This window comes from Salarias fasciatus, chromosome 2 (assembly GCF_902148845.1).
Source record: "Salarias fasciatus chromosome 2, fSalaFa1.1, whole genome shotgun sequence".
Classification (NCBI taxonomy): Eukaryota; Metazoa; Chordata; class Actinopteri; order Blenniiformes; family Blenniidae; genus Salarias; species Salarias fasciatus.
In genome coordinates, this window is record NC_043746.1 from 6,256,477 (window position 1) to 6,272,960 (window position 16,484).

The window sequence follows — 16,484 nt, forward strand, 5'->3', positions numbered from 1 at the left end:
GGAGCAGAGCGGCTCACGACAGTCCTCCTGGCATTTCCTGGCTGTGAGGAGCCGCCGGGTGCCAGGCCGACGCTCCGATGGCTCCGCGTGAGGAATGTCAGGCGCTTCCTGCTCTGCTGCAGTTCACACTTTCTCAACATACCTGCTTCAGGAAATGAATGCAGCTCAGGGCATTTCAGACTGATGAAAGTAAAACCTACGGAAAGGAAACTGGAGCTTTTATACAAGACTTTATTAATTGCATATTTGAAACAGGTTCAACACATTTAGCAATATAACTTCCACACAAAATAAATGTACCGGAAGCGAGATCCGAGCGAAGCTGCTTCCTGTGAACGTTAAAGCTGCGGTGGAGGGACGGGACTGGAACACATGCATCAACACCCGGATTGGTCCCGCGGTCAAAACAACAGATCAACATGAAAACAAACGTTTGAGGCCACAGGTGATCCTAAACTATCGATACAGGCATAAGGGGGGGGGGTTAAAAAAAATAAAAGCTGGATCCAGGAGAGGCCTGTGGAGAGCTGCAGGCGGGGGAACGGGCCTCCGGAGGCACGAGGAGCGTTTGGTGACGAGTGGAGGATCTGAGCCGCTGCTGCAGGAGTCCGGGGGGAGAAACGGCACATTCCTCACAGTTAAAACAATCACACCACCCTGAGCGGGGACCCAGTCTCCTGGCTTCCATACTGCACGTCTGGGACGAACGGCCTCCGACGGCGACGACAAAATGTTCAACAGCAAAGTCCTGAGATGCCCTTTTCCTTCATCCGCCACCAGAAACTAAAGGCGAGATGCGAGTCGGCCTGGCGCAGAAGTGCTTTGTGCAAAGTTGATTTTCCAGTCAGTAGTTTCCCTGTACACAACGTGGACGAGTCCATCCGGCCCCGGCGGGACGGTTCTGCTTCCTGGAAGCAGAGACGCCGTCGTTATCTGGGGGAGACGGGCGGGCTGGAGAACAGGCCGGAGCCGCGGGGCGACTGCAGGCTGAAGGAGTGCGAGGGCGAGGCGGAGGAGGAGGTGGGCGACGCCCTGCGGGGGCTGCTCAGGTCGTTGTTGTTGAGCTTCCACAGCAGCTCCTCGTTCTCCATGGACAGACGCTTGTTGACCTTGGACTCCTTCTGGAGGGACTCCTGCAGCATGGCCTGCTCCGTGGACAGCTGCCTGCGGACGGACAGGAGACACACGTCCACTGAGGAGGACAGGACACGACACCGACCCCCGAAAGGTCTCATCTCTGAGGAAACAGGAAGCTCTGCGGCTGCCGGAGCACTTTCCTCTTCATCACTTCAAATATTTAGTTTCAAAGTAAAAGTTTCACAATGAAAGGACTGAAGACACCGAGTGTTCAGCGAGTTTAGAAGAGATGCAGGAACGTCACGTCTCTACATCTCAAATGAGTTTCGCTGGAGGAGACCAACATGTCATCTGGAACTCAGATGTGGAATCTCCCGCCTGAAAACGTCCCGCGGCTGTTTCATCTGCAACGATTTTACCACTGAAGCAGAAGAGTCACTTGCTTTGTTTGTTTGTGTGATTGAACAGGAGAATAATCTCAGCTCTCTGATTCTGACAGGAAAACCCCGAGACGAGGAAGAAGAACTCTGAGGTGATGAGATGGACTCCTACCTGGAGAGGGCGGCGTGTCTTTCCATGCGAGCTTTCAGATCTTCGTTCTCCTGCTGGACCTTCTTCAGGATCTCGTCCAGCTGCATATTTCTCTCCGTCTGGAAACAGGGACGGAGGAATTCACCGGCTGCTGCCAGCTGTGTGAAGTTCGCAGCGTTCACCCGCTTTCCCGTGTGTGACGCCTCACCAGCTTGTCGATCTCCATCAGCTTCTTCTCCTGCTGGTGCAGCTGCGTGGTTTTAATATCCAGCACCACCTTGAGGCTCTCCAGCTCCTGCTCCAGGTACACAGTGTGAGAGTCCTTCTGTGGGAACAAGTGAGAAAACGACAGGTTCAGGGTCTCTGAGGATCTGGTAGAAAACAGGAACCAAACGGCAGAAAGTGGACTCTGCACCACTTTCAAATCATTCAGCACTTTGTCCTAGAAGACAAATTTAATTTCTGCATCAGCAGCACTTCTTCTTGACGCGATAAGCTGTGAGGTAGTGACTGTCATCAGAGTTCAGAGGTCACACACAGGCTACCTGGCTCTTCTGGGCCAGCTCTTTCCGCCGGTTCTCCTCTGCAGTCAGCTTCTCCGTCAGGGCGCTGTTCTCCTCCGTCAGCTCTTCAATCCGTCGCTGTGGGTGAAGCACACGAGTCGATGAAGCCACGGGGCAAAGTGGACCAGAGACAGGCTCACAGTCCTCTGACTTACAGACAAAGAGGCTTCGGCATCCTGTAAGGTTTTCTTCAGAGACTGCAGCTCCTCAGAATGAACTTGTCGGAGCTCTGAAAAGTTAACAAATGTCATAGCATTAAGGATGAAAAGTCAGTGCACAGTAAACGTATTGTTATGATTTAATGAAGCAGTGAGTTCAGCTCTTAACAGCCTGCTGTAATGCAGGAACATCAAGAAGCAACATGTTTTTAGATAAATCCACAGGAATCAGCAGAAAGATAGCGTGAACTCACCGTCCAGCGAGTTCTCGTACTGCTGCTTCACAGACTGCAGCTGCTCCTCGTGGCTCTGCTCCAGGTCCTGCTTCATGGCTTCATGTTTGGCTTTAAGCTCTCCCATCTAAAAAAACAAAAAACAATAACAGGACAGGATATTGATCATTTCCTACAATGATTACTGACTGCAGGACATCAAAGATGACTGTTATATGTGAAGTTTTTTTTATTATTCACATATCGGCCTTCATCTAAAGGGGATTAGTGTGCAAAGGGTGGCAGCGTTGAGCCACTTCACATTCAGAGTTTTGCACCAGTGATTCCTACAACTGCTGCTTCTTTGACTGACTCAAGTTATTTTGCATTGCAGGCTTGTTCGACTGTTTTGTGTGTTTTATTTCAGCTGAAACTGGGTGTAGTGGCATCAAGTTACTCTTCTGTGTGTTTTTATTTCGTCTTCAGTTCCAGAGCAGGGACTGACCTGCTGCTGCAGGAGCGTGCTGCACTTGTCGGCCTCGTCCTGGTAGGCCCGGTGCGTGTTGTTCCACTCGGCCTGGTAGAAGGCCTGCAGCCTCTGCTCCAGCTCGGCCAGGTCCTTCTGGTGCTGCTCCTGCACTCGGTGCAGCGCGTCCTCCAGAGAGGCTCGCAGCCCCTCTTTCTCCTTCTCCAGGCGCTCCGATGAGTTGACGGAGCAGGCTGGCGGGGAAAACAACACGGTATTTTCTGTCAGTGACACCATGAGTCTCACTAAACCAGGTCAGAGGAAAAATTGCATTGTGAAGTGCTTGAGAAACCCGATATGTCCAAAAAGGCACTTGTGCCTTGCACAATGATGTAAATGTGATGGGGGAAGCTTTCCAAAAAGTTCTGGAAAAAGTGAGTTTGAAGGGGAGGCGCCTCCTGCACGCCAGTGCGCGTGCCAGCTGCACGACTTTATTAATAGACGGGAGAAGACACAAGAACCAAGTATAAAACCTTTCACTATATTTCAGCATACCTAACAGGAGAACAGATGTCTCGGATCTCAGAGCTGGTGATTTGTCATTTTAATGTTTGTGCAACGTGTGGCTTTTGTTTTAGCCTCGCCACTCCAAACCCATTCCACCGCCGAGTGTTTGGATCTGGTATGGAGCGGAGGCCGGTAGCCAAGTCCGCAACCTGTCTCCAGTTGGAGTGGCTTCGCACAAACACCGCTGATATCCATCAGCTGGCGGCGGATCTCTCAACAGGCACGTAGCGCTGAGTGTCTGAGAGTAAAGCAGCTGTGCAGAACAACGCCGTGCTTCCAGGTTGGGTCTTTAAATACAAGGCGCCTCGGCTATTCTTAACCTGCAACTGTGGATAACGCTAGCAGCTAGTATGAAATGCTGAATCCAGCCGTGGCTCTCGTATAAAGCGACAGCTCTCTTTATGCTCTTTGGGCTTCGGGGTATGCTGGAGGCATATGGGGCACAAAGGAACATCCTTCTACTATCACTTGAAAACCAGTGAAAGGCAGCTGAGCTGCACCTTATCCAGAGCAGACGGAATGACTGCAGCAGGTCCAGGAACAGGCGCCAAGCTGCGAGCATCGGGACCATCTATCATGCAGAGCTCAGCTGAAGGAGCCCAGCGTTCCTCCAGCATGTGGCTGACGAGTCCAAACCCTCCACGCCTCACGCTCAAACCGTCTGAATCAGGTAGAATCTACCGAGAGCCCGGCTCATTCTGTGCCTGTTTTCCCAAACGTGTGAGGAATGATGAAGGGTGTGGTCACATCTGGCTGTGGATGAAGACAGACGGATTTCTGTGAGGGCTGAGATCACCGAGGAGGCTGCTGGGACAGTGAGGAGGGAACACACTGAAGAAAGGGGAAACACGCCGCGGAAAAGCCTCCAGACATTCAGAGTTTCTGCACTGAGGGTCTATTTGAGGTCAGTGTAGGTTTTGCAGCCTCCGTGGTGTCAAGAATGTGTTAAAGCGCAAATGTAACGGCGCTCAGCGTATAAGAGCAGTCATGTGGCAGTCCCGAGGCTGCGGGGAGAGGAGGGCGGAGCCACGACACCGCTGCAAGTGCGGGAGATGAAAGGCGTCGAGTGGGCGTGTGTTTGACTGAGCAGAGGGACGGCGCTCTGAAAGCAGACGAAACACGGCCCATTGTCCCCTCTGCCCCTCCAGGGCCTCAGGTGGCAGGGCATTCCTGCAGTGTGGCCCCTCCGAGAGGGGTCAGAGGTCAGACTGTCGCTCTACACAGCCACACACACACACAGTGAAAGGGGTATCTGATTTCCAGCAGACAGTGGCATTAATAAGCAAGAGTCAGGAGGGAGTGTGTGTGTGTGTGTGTGTGTGTGGGCGTGGGGTGGGCCGGGAGAAGCATCAGCCCACCTGTAAATCTGATTCATTACACAGTTTCAGTAAGTAACTTCAAGACACTTTGTTGCTCCTCAATAGAATTTACTCAACTCTAAACCAAAAAAAAAAAAAAAAAAAAAAAAAACTTTCCTGAAGATGAGGTGAAATCTAAAATGTAAACTAATCAGAGAATGAAAAAGAAAACGGCCTAAAACCCAGCTGTAGCAGGAACGTTCTGGCAGTGAACAGTTAGTTTAGACGGCGTTGGCGTGACAGCAGTGGCCGGACTCACCCAGCTCTCCCTGCAGGCTGACCAGCTCCTGGGACAGCTCCCTGCTCTGCTTGGCGGCTTCATCACGCTGCAGACAAACACACAGTCACACAGTCGAGATCAGCGGCTTTTTAAAATGTTTAACTCAACATCGCAACGAGCTTCAAACGTCAGTCAACACTAAAACAATGACATAAACTGCAGCAGTAAAAAAAAAGGGAAGGCAAAATCCAGACCATGACATTCAACTGTCGTTTTCAGTTCTTCATAAAGCATTGTGCAAGCCTGGCTGTTACTTCTTGCTTTGTGAGTCAGTGTTGCAGCGGAGCAGGCTGCGCTGTCGCTGCAGTGCTCTCTCCATTTTCAAACAGATGATCCTAGAACTCTTCGGCTCGTGCATCAACAACCTGACACTGGCTGCAGGGCTTCACGCAGCCTGCACGGCTCACTTACTTACATGAGAGGAAAAAGAACCGCAGGCCAGCGAGACAGGCCGAGCATCACCTCACTGATCGGCTCTCATTAGCAAACGGGTTTCCAACCTGTCCTGCGTCTGTCACTGCAGAGTAGAATACAGCAGAAGCCAGTTACCCTCTTCGCAGCGCACGGCGCTCTGGGACATGGTTTGCTGCCAGAGCAGCCCATGGTCTCCAGCCGCAGCCCGGGGCTTGGGTGCCGACGTCCCCCCCTCCCTCCCTGCAGGGGTTTTGGAGACCCAGCGCTCCGGGACAGAGCGGTCCAGGTGGACGCACCGCCTCCACACACCTCCTCCCGCACTGCTGCGACTACATCCGAGGCAGGACTGAAAAAGCCGCTTCGCTGGCTTCGGCGAGAGGCTGCAGGGAGCGTTACCGTAATCCCCCTAAAACGCAGCCCGGAAAAAACCCAGAGGGGGCGGGCTGCAGCGTGAGAGAGCAGCTCCCTCCCCGGCGAGGCGCGGCCGCTTTAAGGCGGCTCTAAACTCAGGCAGAGCAAACAGATAAATTGTCCAGCGCCGCTCGGCAGGCTGGTGGAGCAGGACCTGCGCTGTGCAGTGACCTACCCGAGGGATCCGGGGAGGCTTTATTACCGCCGCCCTCCCCCCACCGCTCATCCAAACCTGCATTAAATCACCGCCTCACCCCCGAGCATCACGGTCTGCTGCGCGGCTGCAGTCTGTCCATTAGGTGATGATTTAATGCTGAGACGGAGCACATTTCCAGCTTCTGCTGTGAGTAACACTTCACAGACTGGAAACTTACACACAAAACAAATGAAAACAAACAAACTGGCTGACAAACTTCCTAAGACAGACCATAATATTCTGTACTGAAAACACTGCTGACTACTAAAAGACTCAAAAAAATGTAAATCATTTCTTCCAATGTAAGCTGATTTCAGATTTTTAAGTTTCATCTGTGCTTCTGGTTACTGGATCTTAAACTTTCTTTTTTAAAAGCATCGTTAAATTTTACTGAAGCTTTAGTTCCGGTACATAAATGAGTTTTATCTCAGAACAAAGTGAAATATCTTCCTATTTGATGATGAAACAAAACCGTCATCTTCACTGTCAAGTACATGACTAGTGGTGTTTTTGAAGACTTTCTCCTCTTTGATGCGTTTCTGCACCTTGGTGCCTGAAGCACAACGTCTCCAGAGAGCAACCAGACGATAGCGTGTCGGGTGTAGAATAACATGTGATGATGAACTGAGATCAATGATTTATCGCTGCAGATCAAGTTACAATATCCTAGAATGATAATTAACGTCAGCCAGCAGGCCGCTGAACTCTTGTTGTTCAAACTGCTCGCACTGCATCAAAATCCAGCATATTTCACGGGATTTTCTCTCCGACAGAGCCTCCAGCGCTCCGTCCAGACGCATGATGAGAAACAGTCTGCAGCACCTGCTTAGTGTTTGGCTGCTCCTCATAACCATATCAAGTCAACAGCTCGGGCAGGCTCGTCCCGATGGTCGGAGCCAGCCTCCTGTTTTTGGGACGATGCCCGGGCGCCACATTCCACTCTGCACGTTCGGCCCAGACGCCTCATTATGCAACGTGGGCGGTTTTATGTGTTGAAGTAAATCCAACTCTATACATAACGCTTCTATAGACCAACAGCAGAGCGGAGTTGAGTCAGTGGCAGCCGAGTGTTTTTTTCAGTCATGTTTTCAAACATCTGCCGATGGGTTCGGTTTCACAACACCGCCACCCAAACAGGGAGCCGTGACTCAAGCAGCAGTGACTGAGGATCACGGCTCGGCGCGGCTACCAGCCGTCACGCCGCAAGAGTCCTCATTTCAACATGTTTTGCTCTAAACTGATTTTGCAAGACTGCTCACAGCAAGGCCCGACAGTCCAGTGCCGGGGGGTGAAACACGTGACCAGTGGGCCAGACATGACACTGGGCTCGATGGCGCTCATTTGAAATCTGTTAAAGCAGTCCGTCTCTGTAATTCAGACACAGCTTCAGCACCCTGAAACCCTGAGCTGCATAGAGTGGTAAAGAAGAGTCATGATTTGTCTGAAAAACAGCATTCGCACGAACATGAACTTTAAAGGCAAACTGTGGCAGAAAAGAGTTCAAATAAATATTTTTAACAAAAATAATTTCTGGTTATTCATATTAGGATTAAAAATCATTTATCAAATATCTATGTTTTCCAAATGTTCTTCTTCTCCTTCACACTAAAAAAAATCTGCAGTTACTAATAGGTTGATATGCCGTTACTTTACTGCTCTGGGCTGAATTTTAACCTCTCAACTGAAATTGCTGAGTGCCCGGGTTTAAAGGGTTACGGGTGTTTATACAGTGATTTCCACATCAGAAGACAAACTAAGAAAAACTGCTGATATTTGAACTCTTCTTTGTCTTAAACACCTGTACAATTTTATTCGTAGAGAAATCAAGTCGGATAAAATAAGGAAAAAACAATCCAACATTTAGTTGGAGATATGCGTATATAACAGAAGAGTACAATATGAATAAAGATTGATGGGAAGAAAAACAGGAACAATACTTTTTTGGACAATGACACTGGAGTTTGGTGGAAGCTTCCAGTTCTTCTGAACACAATTCACCACGGAGCAAACACCAGCCCTACCAAACACATTCAGAGGCCTGCCAAAGCCTCCAAGTCTGCATGTCTGGAGCAAAGTAGATTATATTCAGAAAATGTTACAGTTAACTGACCTCGGTCTTACCGAGAAGGAGTGAGGAACTCATATGAGAGGATGTCATTAAGACAAAATGAAGCTTCATGCTCAACAACAGCATCTTCATGAGTGGGATCAGACTTCTGGGATCAACTGTTATCGCAATGGTTTCCACACGACTTACTCTAAAAATAAATAACTACAGGTCCTCTAAGGCCTCCGAGTTTCACAGAAACCAAAATGCTGTGGAAAGCTGCTGCGAGACATCTGCCTGCTGTCAGAACCTGGAGGAATGCAGGAATGAAGGGAGTTGGCAAAATTTAGACAAAAGCATAAAAACAATGTCAGAAATAATCCAGTGCACAACTGAATTTGAAACAGAAATGAGCCGTCTAAAAGAAACACGTGACAGAAACGCTTCACAACATGGCGGGTGGCAGCGCTGCAGCTTCAGTACCAATCCAACACGCCTCTTCTGTCCAGCCTGATGTGCCTGCAGCACGGCCATACCAAATGCATAATGATTTATGAGTTCATGTGGGTTTAATGGATCTGGCCTCAGCTTCCAGGGCCGAGGTATCTCAGGCGTGCCAGCGGCTCTGTTTATTCCTGCTGGACTGAACCAGGCCACACAGCACAGCAACAAGTCATCTCACCCTCCACCTCATGTATTCCTGCTACGCTACGAGACGCAGGACTCGCAGCCCGACGTGACTCTGTGTAAAGAGTTAATGGAGGGAGTGTGACGGCTGGAGCTGGGTGGAGGGCGGCTTCCTGGATAAGTGTGTTTATAAAGCACCGTGGGAGGAATAATCCCCGAGGATATAAGCTTCCTGAAGCACCCCAAAAAGCAGCAACCTGAGTAAAAGGAAATCGTTTGATCTGCTTGTCTGATATTAGACACAACCTTTTTTTTTTTTTTTGAAAAGAAAAGAAGAACCTTGATTTTTATGGGCTGCAGTTCAAGTGAAACCTCGCCTGTAATTAATGCTGAAAATGTCCTCTCTGATCTGGATTTGCTACAGCTGCGGAGTGGACAACAGCAGGGCTGCCTCATGGTGGATAACCTCCAGCTATGTCTGCGTGTGTCGCTTCTCACACCAACGCCATGCTGCTGCTGGAAATAGAAATGCTATTTGGTTTCTCTTGTATCAACACAAGATCTGGTTTGGCAACACGAGATCCTAGATAAACTGATCAATGTCAATATAGGAAAACAACGACTGCAAATTTGGACACAAAGCTAAACTCTTCTCTCACATTAGGGGATTTTCTAGAGAGAATTTGGATTTCAGCATTGGGTACATGACAGTAAATTTGATCGTTATTTGGGAAATGAGGACTTTATCAACTGTAGTCAGTAGTGAAAAATGAATACTGAGCTCTATTTGTAGTTACCTAAGAGTTCTCATCACCATGTAACTTCACAGTGAGTGGAACTGTGTCTACACATCATTTGTATTCTGTCAATCCAAACATTGTTTTTCTGTTACGCCTTCATTCTGGAGTTGAACCTTATGATTAGGTGTCACCAAAACATGAAAACAATAACATACATTGAACAAAGTAAAGTGATCCCTGAATCAAACAACCTGCAGGAAACATTTCTAGAAAATGAAACATGATGGATAACTCCAACTCTACCGGTGTGGAAATCTTCCTTACCTGAGCCAGACTCTGCTGCAGGACGATGGCGACGGCCTCGAATCTGCGGTTACTGGCAGCCAGGAGTCCTCTGAGCTGCTGGATGATGTGTCCCTTCCTCTCATCCTCGGCAGCGCTTGCTGGTGGCACCGAATCCGGGGGTCGGTTACTCTGGCTCGGTTTGGACGCCGGCGGCGGAGGGGGCTGCTGGCGGGAGCCGGCCTTGGATTTGTTCTTGTCCACTGCCAGAGAACACGTAGTGACAACGCTGATCATTAACACGCTGCCGTCCATGACACTAAGGCGGCGGACACTGTGAGACACCGCCGTCAGATCCACATATGAGCTAAGACCCGGGTTTTCCTGTCGTCTACAACTACCGAGTCCAATCAGCCAGCCTGAGGATTCCCAGAAGGTCTCCTCTGACAGCACCAGCAAGAAGAAGAAGAAAAAAAAAAAGGATCCACAGAATGCAATTAGTTCTCCATATCCTAATTCAATATGTAGCACACAGCAGGCAGTGGTCACCAAGGAGAGCTTATTTTAGCAAGGCCGTGCTACTGTAGCTTGGATTTACATCAGCCTTATAAATACATCACTGATATGTAATCGCTGCCATCAGTCCAGCTAATACAGAACACACTGTTTACTTTGCTGCAGCACTGGAAAAGCGACAATTTCACGACTACAGATGAGAGAGGGGGGACACAACACACATGATTAATACTGAACACATGTTCCACGGTTGCTCTCCGAGCCAGTTCGCTCTAAAGTGACTGTGTGGTGAATGTTATGCAACAGCGGAGAGGCTCGTATGAGGCATGTCAGGAATACCGGCTGTAATGAGTGGAATACACTGAGCCACCAGCGGCCTGCTGGGATCCACACACACTGGTCCTACCAGCAGCTGCTGGCCCACCATTCAGTCTAACAAGCAGGGGGGCAAAAAAAGAAGCTTCAATCCCACAAGTGAATGTAAATCCAGTGACAAGTTACAGTAGAGTGTGTTACATTTTCAAATAAATACACACCGCCTCCAGTTGGAGAAGTGTTTATTTCCATGTCCTTTATGAGGTCCAACTCAGGGGTCAAGTTATTTTCAGCTGCACTGAGCAGGGTATCAAGTGAGAACATCGTAACAATCCAGAATAACTGCCTGATATTAAGCCAGCATGTATATAGACAGCACAACACTCCCCATTCACAGCCCACTGTTAATAATACAGCAAATGCAAAGTGTTAAAGCGTTTTAACAGTGGAAGGATACTGAACACATGCCAACTCATGAATCTTAATTCAGATGCAGTTTAATTTAGTGGCCATAACCTTAATATAATTTGACCCTTTGATGTTGATTATTTTATGCGAGACGCACAACAGACTGAGTTATCTACACCTGGTTTAAAGTAGCATTTAAATCACTTTGAATTAATACAACTATACACATGAACTGGCCTCGATTAGCTTAAACACTTCTGCATTAGCAACACATTCAAAATCTTTTTCCACATTATATACAGCTACCCTGCAGAGTAATCTTAAAATGCATTCATGCCCCGACGGAAAAAATCCTCACATGCTATGTAGCCGGACGCACAGCTCACCTTAAAGCTACTTTCTCTCTGCCAAAGCAAACAAGTGAGTGTAAAAGACAAGCCCAGCCTTTAGGACAAACACGCTATGCACTCCAGCCGGGTGGATGTTCCCACCACCAGAACAGGAAGTACGCTTAGCACAATACCAAGGCAAGCTCAGTATCTTAACTGCAGATGTTTTTAAAGCTGTGCGCACAATATTTGAAAGCATGAATCTTTTCAGGTGAAAATAGAAAACTATAAAGTAAATCTATCAAACGATCATCGTTTTTCTCTTTTACAAGTTGTTTCTCCTCAAAGCTTGTACTTGAAAACATCATATATATATGTATTATAGCCAAAAAAAAGACAAACCGAGTTTCATTCTGACATAAACTTTCTTGTGTCGCTGTGCCACGCAGAGAGAGAATACTGAAGAAACACACTTTGACACAGATCCACATGGAAGCGCTCTGCCCTCAGTTATTTTGATGATGGTGCAGTTCACCAAGTCCACAAGACTTTCCTGACAGAGTGACGCCCTCTGCTGGACTGGAACGCCATTTCAAAGTGCAATCATAACAATGAAAATAAAACGCTGCTCCGTGACAGGATCAGTGACCTGACCTGACACATACTGTATCCAAAACAAGTGTCACAAAATAAAGGGGGGCTTGAGTGATTTATCTGATCAACATATCTAAAAACAGCGCCTCCTCCCAGAAACTCCCCAAAAATATGAACTGAAACAATCACGCCTGTCACAATAACCACGGTTGATGCTATTTCAACATGTCCGCAGAAAAACGTTAAGTGAGAGACCAGAGGTTGCCATGATGAGACATTTCTGCTGGATATTAAATATTAATGCTCTCACCTACTTAAATCATTCATAGCTATCTGCAGAGGAAACCTGGTTCAAAACATGGGAAATATTGCTGCTCATTCAGTTGAATCCACGAAAAAAAAACAATTTAGATATCCAACATGTCAAAACATTCACTTCTACTTTAATTTCCTTCTGAATGATTGAAGGAATGACTTAGTCTGACTAAACATTCAAAAACTAAAGAGGAAAATAAAGGAAATCACACCAACCAGATATGACACTATAGAGCTTCTGTTTTCAACCCTAACTGCCATTTCCTCCAGGAGAAAAGTGCACTTTTCTACAAGACGCTGGACTTTACATAAGCCCATCATCGCCTCCTCCTCTCACTGCTGTTCCATGGCAACAGAGAAAGTGCAGCTATTTCCATCAAAGTGTCTGAATACAGAAGTGACGACGCACGTTGCTCTCTTCACTTCCAGCCTCCTTCAAAGAGACATACTGCACCGCACCGACTTGAGCACTGAAAATCAAATGCCGGGGGATTTAGTGGCTTCGCGGCTCCGTGGTCTGCTCCTGTGGGGAGATGTCGCTTCACAGCACAAACCACGGTTCCTCACAATCACTCACTTGTTACATTCCTGGATGACACAGTTTCACTATTATTGACAGCGCAGAGTGAAGGCTGCACTGGGAGCGCTTCTGTCAAACACAAGGAAATACATTTTTTACATTAATGTAAAATTATTACATATACAGGGTTTTTTATGTAAACATCTTTATTTTGAGAAAATCTAAGGCTAAAACAGGCATCCCTTTATTTTTGTCTCGATAAGAAATAACGATAAGAATAACGCAGAGATGGAAAAGCAATGCTACCATATTAGGGCAAAGATTTGAGGAATGCTTTAAATAAAGTGGGAACTCCAGGAAGCTTCTGTGTTCTGGAGAAACCGCTCACCAATCACAACAAGGTTCCCATGGATCAACCTAGAGACCGTGAACCAAAATAACCTCGGTATATCTGAGTGACACTGAAGTACTGGATGTCCCAGGGAGCAAGACGGAGTGCGTTTTGACGCAAAGTCATAAAAAGCTGGAGCCAAAAATAATGCATCCATCTTCAAACGTTAGCATGGTGTGGAAAAACAAAAAAAAAACATTCTGGTGTTCACTGAGAAGGTCTTTGAATTTAAAACGCATGCTTCAAAATACTACAGCCAGGAGCGTCACGTTTTGGTGACCAAGGTAGGTAATGTGAAAGCTGAACCTCCTGCTTTGCTCACTAGTAAATAGCCGCACTAAAAATAGATCTCAGATCGAGCCAACAGCACAGATTTACATGAAAGTCAAACACTGTAAGTGTTACAATCACTGTCACTGCACAATCACAGCATTTAGCGCCAAAAATCAGAGACAGACCTGCATGGAAGACCACGGTGTTCTTCCTGCATCCTGACAGCAGCTGGATGTTTCGGAGCAGACCTTTGGCGGTCAGACGCACGTGAATGTTAGTGAGGGAGAGCTTCGGAGACCATAACATCTCTCAGGCAGTATGACAGCACAGCCGGGCTTCGGCCAGCAATCCAAAGTCTTTTAAAAGAAGAGTCCAAACACAACGCCGCGTGTACGGAGACTATAAAGCACAAGCTGCGGCTGCGGCGCACTTCAGTTCCATCACTCCTCAGGCAGCAGAAGCCCCGATGAAGACAGGCTGACAAGAAACGGAGCAAATAAAAAGCGGCGGTCAGAGTTAGTCCACGGAGAGAGTCTCAGAAAAAGTGAGAGCGCCCAGTTCGGCATGGCAGGTCTCCCAACTCAGAAATCCAATTCCCGGCTTTGAGCACAACAACACAGAGAGCGGTTCAGAGGCTGGCCGTGGCCGTGTGGCTCAGTCTGATGGATGCAATAAGGGCAGGGGAAAAAATCCCTTAATCCTCTTGGTGAAGCCAGTCTGCAGCGATTCACTAAACACACCAATCTCCCAAAGCAGGGCAAGGCAGCATCCACAGGCTTGATGATGGCGGTGTTGTAGCACAGCCAGGATGCTCGGGAGAGAGAGGGGAGGGGGTGGGGACGAGCGGCAGGGAGGAGGAGGCGGAGCAAACGGTACGAGTGCGGTCAGTGGGGATTTAAATCTGGCCCTCGCCTCCCCGTCTCTGTGTCACCAGCAGTGAGACGACGGGACATGACAGACTGCTGCTCGTGGCAAGGTCTCGTCTGATAAACACAAACAGGGCGGCTGGGAAACGCTGGCCGTGGACGGCGTCCTCGACTTGGACTGCAAGACATGATTAATCCGCTGCGCCGACTCTTTGCTGACAAATCAAATGTTATCTAATGAAGCGTGTATTTCATGTAGTTGGTGTTGAACGGTGAGCTTCACAGTTAAACCAGAGAGACACCAACAGATCCCCCTCCCAGGGTGATTTAGGCTGATTAACAGAGCACACACACATCACAGCTTCAGCGTGATTAGACCAAGGATTACACAAATTAAGGTTCGATTAATTACAACTAATCACATCAAATCGCCAAGCAAGATATTAAGAGTCCATTAGAGGTTTTAGCACGGGGGAATTAACAGATTCAAGATAAAAACTGTTTTTAAAGAGGTATTGAAAGAAAGTATAATTAAACCTCAGGAGTGTTGGTGAAGCTAAAGCTGGCAGAGCAGCCAGTAAACCTCAAGGCTGCACAAATCACTCAACTTTTTAACATTTTAACATGGCTTTTCACGGGATTTCATGGGAGTGTATCAAGTTTGAATTGTCAAAATCAAAACTTCTTTTCCAAAGACCAGTGTGGTATTTTGTTGTTTACCTTACTGACGGTTTCTGAAGACCAATGAACCTTTTTGGACTAAGTTTGAATTGTGTTGATGTATACTTTTTTTTTACTAATAGTTTCAGAAGACCTTTTTGTTAGAAACGTATTGAATTTTATATTAAAGTGCTACACAAATAACGATGGAATGACCACAATTTCTTAAATGATTCCACACAAATGAAAAACATGCAGAAGACAGTATTCTTCATGTGTGGTTTTCATTAAAAAAAGCCAAACTTGAAAATCCTTTAAACCTTATATTAGGGATACAAAACAAAGCAAACCTCACCTGGTCTAGCAATCCGTGCCGAAGCGCTGCGTTTCAGTAGGCTGGGTGTAGAAGCTGAGGACAGCTTGCTGGTGGATGCGGCTGGCACGCATGCTGGGGTCAAAGCTGTCACAAGCAGAAAGTCCACATTAGAAGTGAGCCTGGAATTATTCTGACCCATATTAAAGCAGAGATTCGCCTCTTCAGCACATTGAGTCAGGCACTCATCTGGAGTTTTCAACACTTCTTCAGGACGATCAAAGTTTAATAAACAAGGATATTGATTAAATCACAAACACTCTTGAGGGGTAGTTAGCATTACAATAGAAAAGCAATCAAGGAGTGTCTCCAGCTTTGTTCAGAGGTGTGGGGTGGTTAATCATCGAACTCAAGACTTAGCAAGGCAGAGGAGATTCAGTAAAGCCTTACTGAATTTCATTAAGGTTATGCACTGAAAAAAACTGCTTAACTTTAAACAAAATGCACGAGTCACGTCTGCTCTGTGCGGGAATACATGTGAGAGATGTGATCTTACCTGGCTTTGAGACTTTTGCAGGGGTGGGGAAGAGCTTTACACTCAACACAACAGATTTCAGTGGGGTAGGTTTCAGTCCAGAACCCCGAGAAACTGTTGAGACGTAAAGCAAACGGTAAAAATTTTACAACATTCAAAACGCCACCGCTACACTTTTCAGCTCGACATCGGCATGAAAATGATGAAAACCTCTGGAATCGATGCTATATTATGATTTGATCTCAACCGAATTCTTGTCATAATGAGTGTTCTTCCAAACACATCCTGCTGTAACCATAGACCTCCTTCTTCCTAAACTTTCAAGTTGTTGACTTTTGCCTCAAAATTCTCATTTTAAGTCATTGTTGAAAAGCTTCTGACACCACCCCCCCCCCCCCCCCCCCCCCAGGAGTGCCGAGTGTTCACTGGCTGATGCAAACATGGCCCTGACATTTTACAACTGATACCTTACAAATGAACCAACGGTGAACTGCAGGAAATTTGAGAGAGCTCCCATCTC

At 47.3% G+C, this 16,484-nt stretch overlaps 1 protein-coding gene across 1 annotated transcript; it reads right to left on the minus strand.

Moving 5' to 3' along the window:
* Positions 1-213: 213 nt before the first annotated feature.
* mtus1a (microtubule associated tumor suppressor 1a) lies at positions 214-14,417 on the minus strand. The gene is made up of 10 exons (XM_030101074.1): positions 13,776-14,417; positions 9,972-10,192; positions 5,192-5,258; positions 3,047-3,261; positions 2,584-2,689; positions 2,327-2,400; positions 2,154-2,249; positions 1,817-1,933; positions 1,630-1,727; positions 214-1,164 (listed from the first exon to the last, which is right to left on the minus strand). Exons 1-10 carry the CDS (start codon positions 13,894-13,896, stop codon positions 930-932), a joined length of 1,350 nt encoding a protein of 449 aa, XP_029956934.1. The 5' UTR covers positions 13,897-14,417; the 3' UTR covers positions 214-929.
* Between the last annotated feature and the right edge of the window lie 2,067 nt (positions 14,418-16,484).